At 45.7% G+C, this 8,234-nt stretch overlaps 1 protein-coding gene across 1 annotated transcript in view; it reads left to right on the top strand.

Annotated features, from left to right (window-relative positions):
- Nucleotides 1–1,803: 1,803 nt before the first annotated feature.
- LOC104392954 (cytosolic 5'-nucleotidase 1B-like) overlaps nucleotides 1,804–8,234 on the top strand; it is a 7,187-nt gene continuing 756 nt past the window's right edge. The window contains exons 1-4 of the mRNA XM_010002400.1: nucleotides 1,804–1,830; nucleotides 3,931–4,060; nucleotides 5,795–5,917; nucleotides 7,325–7,509. Of these exons, the coding sequence (XP_010000702.1) occupies nucleotides 1,804–1,830; nucleotides 3,931–4,060; nucleotides 5,795–5,917; nucleotides 7,325–7,509 (465 nt within the window). The remainder of the gene's footprint in view (nucleotides 1,831–3,930; nucleotides 4,061–5,794; nucleotides 5,918–7,324; nucleotides 7,510–8,234) is intronic.

The raw sequence follows: 8,234 nt of genomic DNA, 5'->3' as shown, positions 1-8,234 counted from the left end.
CAGCATCCCGGTTTGTCCCGCTCCCCGAGGGGTGGGGAAGGAGCTGCCTGCCTTCCCCGCTGGACACAGGGCGCACCCAGAGCCTTTGCAGCCCCCACAGGATTGTGAGTGTGTTGCAACCTTTTCCCCAAAACAGAACGTTTCAGTTCCTCGTTCCATTCTGTGTCTCACCACGACTAAGAGTTGATTCAAGAGTATTAACATGACTCAGAAATGAAGCTCCTTTCGTTTTGTCAGCCTTTTTGGTTTCCTTCCTCCCTTCCTTCCTCCCTCCCTCCCTTCCTTCCTCCCTCCCTTCCTCCCTTCCTCCCTCCCTCCCTTCTCCCTCCCTCCCTCCTTCCCTCCTTCCCTCCTTCCCTCCTTCCCTCCTTCCCTCCTTCCCTCCTTCCCTCCTTCCCTCCTTCCCTCCTTCCCTCCTTCCCTCCTTCCCTCCTTCCCTCCTTCCCTCCTTCCCTCCTTCCCTCCTTCCCTCCTTCCCTCCTTCCCTCCTTCCCTCCTTCCCTCCTTCCCTCCTTCCCTCCTTCCCTCCTTCCCTCCTTCCCTCCTTCCCTCCTTCCCTCCTTCCCTCCTTCCCTCCTTCCCTCCTTCCCTCCTTCCCTCCTTCCCTCCTTCCCTCCTTCCCTCCTTCCCTCCTTCCCTCCTTCCCTCCTTCCCTCCTTCCCTCCTTCCCTCCTTCCCTCCTTCCCTCCTTCCCTCCTTCCCTCCTTCCCTCCTTCCCTCCTTCCCTCCTTCCCTCCTTCCCTCCTTCCCTCCTTCCCTCCTTCCCTCCTTCCCTCCTTCCCTCCTTCCCTCCTTCCCTCCTTCCCTCCTTCCCTCCTTCCCTCCTTCCCTCCTTCCCTCCTTCCCTCCTTCCCTCCTTCCCTCCTTCCCTCCTTCCCTCCTTCCCTCCTTCCCTCCTTCCCTCCTTCCCTCCTTCCCTCCTTCCCTCCTTCCCTCCTTCCCTCCTTCCCTCCTTCCCTCCTTCCCTCCTTCCCTCCTTCCCTCCTTCCCTCCTTCCCTCCTTCCCTCCTTCCCTCCTTCCCTCCTTCCCTCCTTCCCTCCTTCCCTCCTTCCCTCCTTCCCTCCTTCCCTCCTTCCCTCCTTCCCTCCTTCCCTCCTTCCCTCCTTCCCTCCTTCCCTCCTTCCCTCCTTCCCTCCTTCCCTCCTTCCCTCCTTCCCTCCTTCCCTCCTTCCCTCCTTCCCTCCTTCCCTCCTTCCCTCCTTCCCTCCTTCCCTCCTTCCCTCCTTCCCTCCTTCCCTCCTTCCCTCCTTCCCTCCTTCCCTCCTTCCCTCCTTCCCTCCTTCCCTCCTTCCCTCCTTCCCTCCTTCCCTCCTTCCCTCCTTCCCTCCTTCCCTCCTTCCCTCCTTCCCTCCTTCCCTCCTTCCCTCCTTCCCTCCTTCCCTCCTTCCCTCCTTCCCTCCTTCCCTCCTTCCCTCCTTCCCTCCTTCCCTCCTTCCCTCCTTCCCTCCTTCCCTCCTTCCCTCCTTCCCTCCTTCCCTCCTTCCCTCCTTCCCTCCTTCCCTCCTTCCCTCCTTCCCTCCTTCCCTCCTTCCCTCCTTCCCTCCTTCCCTCCTTCCCTCCTTCCCTCCTTCCCTCCTTCCCTCCTTCCCTCCTTCCCTCCTTCCCTCCTTCCCTCCTTCCCTCCTTCCCTCCTTCCCTCCTTCCCTCCTTCCCTCCTTCCCTCCTTCCCTCCTTCCTTCCTTCCCTCCTTCCTTCCTTCCCTCCTTCCTTCCTTCCCTCCTTCCTTCCTTCCTTCCTTCCACCTAGAAATTGTTCTTGAGGACCAACAAAACTAGAACACTCAGGCTTTAAGCAGAGGTGAAATGGGTAGTTTGCTTTCCTTGCACACGGTAAGAGGCCAAGGCCAACAGCCACATGGAAAGCAAGTGAAATTACAAAACAAAAAGGAAAAACCCTTCAAAATGTGTGTGTTTTTAGCGAGACTGACTTGAAAAAAAAAAAGCCTTCTACAGAGCTCTTTTGATGTCCATGGAGAACTGTTTTATAAGCTCTGCCACAGCAATTTTAGAAAATTTATGAAAGCATAATTAGCAGCCATGCTTGCTGACAGCAGAGCTGTGGCAGAGCACTTCCTTCAGGTTTTAAAAGCAGATTTTCACTGCTTCAGTTTCAGTCTCGGGAAGGTAAAATGTTTTCAGCACTGCTGATCATTTCCTAGAAATGCACAGTGGGAAGAACTTCTGTCAGTAGCCATGCTGTTCCAAATGCAGGAGCTGTTCATAGCATGCATGGAACAAGCATAGCAAAAGTGGTTTTAAGATAAAAGCATCATCATAGGATAATTTCCTTTGTACACTGGGGAGGCTACACTGACTAGCGCTTAGATTTACTGCATCTTTTCTCTGTAGCAGCTGGAGAGAGCAGCCCTACCAGCACTTCAGTTTTCAAGAGGTTTTTTTTAGAGTTCAGTGTCAAATTCTCTTTGAATATAAGCAAAGACTTAACTCTTTTAAGTCCTCACACGTTGAAAAGCAGAGCTGTTAGCTGTGCCCAGCTACATGCACCTTGACTTGTGTTCCCTTCCAGTATTTGCATATGAATTCTTGATATGGTTTAAGAGATTCCTGAGTTGCTTAGTCACAGGAGTCATTAGGATAGAGAGCTGCAGGTTTGCTGGGTGATACTTTGAGACAGAGAAGGCAATTTATTAGTAGTATTAGTATTATTTATTATTATCATTCCTTTATTGAAATCTTTAAGACACTGACTTAAAAGTATTATATCTCATCCTTGTAGCATTTAATCACAGGCCAGTTTTAATCTGGACTGCAGAATGTCCAGGAATTGGACAAGAAAATGGCATCCTCTCCTCCACTCCCCCTTACTCTCTCATAGTTTTAAGACATAGTGCACTAGAGTATTAGCAGAGAGTGCAAAAAGTAGAAAGGTACAAAGGGATTATGACCACATACTAAGATTTTTCTTAGCTCTTACACCAGGCTCTGACTTAAGAGTTTTCCAAAGCACTGTCCTACATGACATAGTCATGGTTTTTAAAGTAAAATTCCCAGATTTTTAAAAAATTCTTAATGACTGGCCTGACTTTTTAAAGCATCTTAATGAAAATCAACCCATCTTGCACTCATCTGATGATTCATTGTTGACTTTATTGCCATAATTCCAAGGAATTCCATTCAAGGGTCAAGGTCCCAAAGCAGAAATCTGTGTATACACCTGGAGCAAATGGCAAGTCTTACTCCAAAGGGATAAGATTCTACATAACATGAGAGAATAGATGGATACAGAGAGAGACAAGCAGATGAAAGGTCAAGGAAATAAGAATACCAAACTCTGGATTTAACATGTTGGCCCATTATCTTTAAAAAGCTTTCAAATGAATCAAAATCTCTCTCATTCAGTACTGCAATTAGAAAATGCCAAGGTAATAATTTTTGACAGGATATTATTTTGTGGTCATTACTTAAGGACAGTTTTTGACACCGGAGCACCTGAACTGTGTCAGTAAATCTTTGCATAAGTATGTGGCTCAAATTCACATTTAGGCATGCCAAAAAAAGCAGTTGCACCTTTAAATTCTTTTACACCTTCTTGATTTCACAGAAATAATTTTCAAGTCAACGAGAAAGTCCCAGTCTCAAGTAGACAAGAACAAAAAAAAAACAAACAAGATTACTAGGGTTGGTGATGATGTTCAGCAATGCATTGATTTATTCTAGATGATCATAGTATCCTAAGAAAAAGGATTTCCATGATAAAAGTTAATTTATGCATCTCAGCAAAACAAACTTACTTGGTTCCCTTCAAATGAACCCAGTTCATTGCTGGGACCAGCAGAGCGTAAAGCAATGAAACAAGTTCAGCACATTCAACTATCAGATATTTTACATTCTCCTTCCACCAAACCCACAGTGATAAAGAGCTGAGGCACATTCCACTTGTCTATTGAATTCTACATTTTTAACCTGCAGGCACTGGAACATGTCAATGCCAGGCTGCTGGAACTGTACCCTGATGATGAGGAACGGTTCGATATCGTTCTGATGACTAATAACCATGCCCAAGTGGGAGTGAGGCTCATAAACAGCATCAATCACTATGGTAAGTGAGATAAATATGACCTCATAGAACTGTTTGCTGTTCCATAAGGAAGTTAATTCATTTTCTTTCTCCCATTCTGACCTTGGTAAATGCAGCCTCTTTGATACTGACATCCATTCCTCAGAGGATGATACTTATTTTGGGTCAAAAAAATAAAATCTCACTCAACGTGAGGTAGCATTAAACAGAATTTGGTCCAGAGCTCTAGATTTAACTTGTCAGGTAGGAATCTTAGTTTCTGAAAACAGTCCTTAAATTTTAATTGTTTTCTACTTATGCCCTCTATATATACACATTCACATCAGTTGCTCTGTTGTCTTACAGGGATTTTGTGTTCAAATTCTCAAGGAGGAGGGGCTGACCAAACATTGTAATCAGTTTAAGTTGTCTAACTTGCTGGAATTACAGTGAACAGGTTTTTCTTTTTTGAAGTTTACTTCAGGTTGTAGGCTCGTGTGCCATTTATAGCCTTCTATGAGGAAGTAACTAGGTGGACAGGTGATGGTAGGGCAGTAGATGTGGTTTATCTTGATTTCAGTAAAGCATTTGACACTGTCTCCGACAGCATCCTCGTAGATAAACTGAGGAAGTGTGGGCTTGATGGTCAGGTAGTGAGGTGGATCATGAACTGGTTGAAAGGAAGACGTCAGAGAGTTGTGGTCAATGGGACAGAATCTAGTTGGAGGTCTGTGACTAGTGGAGTCCCTCAGTGATTGGTACTGGCACTGGTACCATTCAGTATTTTCATCAGTGACCTGGATGAGGGAACAGAGTGTGCCCTCAGCAAGTTTGCTGATGAAACTAAACTGGGAGGTGTGACTGACACAGCAGAAGGCTGTGCTGCCATTCAGTGAGACCTGGACAGGCTGGAGAGTTGGGCAGGGGGAAACTTGATGAAATTCAACAAGGGCAAGTGTAGAGTCTTGCATCTGGGGAAGAAAAACCCCATGTACCAGTACAGGTTGGGGGCTGACCTGCTGGAGAGCAGTGTAGGAGAAAGGGACCTGGGGATCCTGGTGGGCAGGAGGATGACCATGACCAGCAATGTGCCCTTGTGGCCAAGAAGGCCAATGGCCTCCTGGGGTGTATTAGAAAGGGTGTGGTTAGTAGGTCAAGGGAGATTCTCCTCCCCCTCTATTCTGCCTTGGTGAGGCCGCATTTGGAGTATTGTGTCCAGTTCTGGGCCCCTTAGTTCAGGAAGGACAGGGAACTGCTTGAGAGAGCCCAGGGAACAGCCACAAAAATGATGAAGGGAGTGGAACATCATTATGAGGAAAGGCTGAGGGAGCTGGGTCTCTTGAGCTTGGAGGAGACTGAGGGGCAACCTCATCAATGTTTACAAATATGTTAAGGGTAGGTGTCAGGAGGACAGAACCAGGCTTTGTTCAGTGATGTCTAGTGATAGGACAAGAGGCAGTGGTTGCAAACTGAAGCATAGGAGGTTCCATGTAAACATCAGACAAAAGTTCTTTCCTGTGAGAGTGACAGAGCCCTGGGCCAGGCTGCCCAGAGAGGTTGTGGAGTCTTTTTCTCTGGAGACATTCAAACCCACCTGGACACGTTCCTGTGTGATGTGCTCTGGGTGCCCCTGCCCTGGCAGGGGGGTTGGACTGGGGGAGCTACCCAGGTCCCTTCCAACCCGTATGATTCTGTGGTTCTGTGATTCATGGGTTCCTTTTACAGGTTTGTTGTGTCAAGGTGGAGTCACACCTTTTTGTGCTGTTGTCACTTTAGGCTTAACAATTGAACGTTTCTGTATGACGGGAGGAAAAAGCCCTGTTGGTTACCTGACTGCATACCTGGCCAACTTGTACCTCTCAGCAGACTCTGAAAAAGTGCAAGAAGCTATAGAATCAGGTTTGAATTTACTTTATTTTGTTGTCTCTCCCTTGAGCTTGTTAAAAAAGGAACATATTGTGTGACATTCACAGAACGTAGTGCTGCTCCACCAAATGGAGAAAGTCTCAACTGTGGATGGTGCCAGTTTATCACTTATTTTTACTTGATCAAATGGAATGGGGTTATTTCCCTGTATTGTTCCACTCTGCCCCTTCAGCCTGCTAGTAATGACAACTGAATAACTGTTGTCATACCTTTCTGTATTCTCCCTGGAAGAAATAATCTCCTTTACATAGCTATGCATCTGTATTCAATTTCTGTTTGAATAGTCATCTCTTTGATAGGACCTGCAAAAAACAACCTCTGTGTTTTGTTAAAAAACAGCAAAATGGTTTGATTCAACAGTCTATAGTTTCCTGGAGGTGTTTAAGGAAAGACTGAATGTGGCACTTAGTGCCATGGTCTGGCCGATGTGGTGGTGTTAGGTCAGAGATTGGACTTTGTGATCTCAGAGGTCATTTCCAGCTTCAATAATTCTGGGATTCTGTGTCTTGCAACACACGCTGGGTACTGGTTTTGTATCCTGTATTTGGAGATGGAAGGAAGCATGTCTAAGAAGTTGTGTCAATGGGCCAGCTTCCATGCATTACCCTTAATGCTTTTTATCTCTGGATTAAGCTGTGATGCACAGCAATTTAAAACCTTTTTGAGTATTGATCAAAAGACATTGATTGGGATGCTGCACTAATGGAGAAAAATATTGATGATAAAATTTCTTGGGCATGTGTGAGTGGCAGGTGGGACAGGAAGCTTTCTCACTGTCACCTCCCAGAATAGTCCCTCACTTCAGATCCTGTAACGGGGCCCAAGCAAGTCTGCCCCCATCCCTGCAGCAGCCTGTCTGTTTTGGAGACCTCATAGCAGCCTTCCACTATCTGAAGGGGCTATAGGAAAGATGAGGAGGAGCTTTTTACAAGGCCTTGTAGTGAGAGGACAAGGGGCAATGGATTAAAACTGGAAGAGGGGAGATTTAGGTTAGACAAGAGGAGGAAATTCTTTAGTGTGAGGGTGGCGAGACCCTGGCCCAGGTTGCCCAGGGAAGTTGTGGCTGCCCCATCCCTGGAAGTGTTGAAGGGCAGGTTGGATGGGGCTCTGAGCAACCTGGTCTGGTGGGAGGTGTCCCTGCTCATGCAGGGGGGTTGGAAATAGGTGATCTTTAAGGTCCCTTCCAACCCAAACCATTCTATGATTTTGCGATTCTATGATTTGTGTTAAAGAACAGCCATGACTAATTAGCTCTACTGATCATTTCTGCTCACTGAATAAAAAGGTCACCACAAATAAGTTGTTGGAACCAAACTGCTGACAGCTTTAATGAATGACTTTGCAGGACATGCTCACTGAGGTTCTCTGATCCATTTCCAGGCATTGCAGCAGCTACGATGTTCACTGCCAGCAAAGAGGTTGCCTACTCGGATACACAGCTGAGGGTGGCATTCGATGGGGATGCAGTTCTCTTTTCTGATGAATCAGAACAGATTGTCAAAGAGCAAGGATTAGATAGATTTTTTGAGCACGAACAGCTGAATGAAAATAAGCCTCTTGCACAGGTTTGTACCTCTTGAATCAGTGCATTTTCAGAACATCTGCTGGTTTTCATTGCTGCTTTCTCCAGTTTCCCCAGTGTGTGTATTTTCTTTTCTGTGGATCCTGATTGCCCTATTTATTGTTTTTCAAGTATAATCTTTTAAGTGCATGTTTGACATAAAAGAGCTCACCACTGCAGTGCTTTCACCTGATCTGCCACTTCACTGAAAAAGCTTCATATATAAGACAGTGACTTACAGGTGTATTTTAATTGTATCAGGAGAAAAAGGAAAGGCTACAACTGATTTCCTTGATTATTTTTTTTTTATCAGATTGTGTAGATAATGTTCATTTCAAACACTGGGATATTTGGGTTATTGAAACAGGGTGATATCAGTGCTTATTCCCAAGCAGAACTATGCCATTTGTCTAAAGAACACACAGTTTTTACCTTTAGCTTAAACCAAAGTACCAGTTCTGTTAAAAATTATATAAATTCAGAATAAAAGCTTGATTGATGGAAGTACTGGGCAGTGCAATATATTGCAATCTGTCCCAAACTATCAATTGCTTCTTTTAATTGGAGTATGATAGGATATTTTCATTAATCTAGAGAAAGTTCAGTGATGTCTATGCAATTACTTCTCTTACTGGTTTTTGCACAGAAAGAAAAAAAATGCACCTCACGGTTCATAGCAAAAAGAGTTAAATTTTTAAATAACATTTTATTAAAGACTGTAGTTACAGC

This window comes from Chaetura pelagica, unplaced genomic scaffold, assembly GCF_000747805.2.
Source record: "Chaetura pelagica isolate M959 unplaced genomic scaffold, ChaPel_1.0 scaffold46, whole genome shotgun sequence".
In the NCBI taxonomy this organism is placed as follows: Eukaryota; Metazoa; Chordata; class Aves; order Apodiformes; family Apodidae; genus Chaetura; species Chaetura pelagica.
The sequence above is the reverse complement of the archived record's forward strand: the minus strand, read 5'-3'. Positions and strand labels throughout refer to the sequence as shown.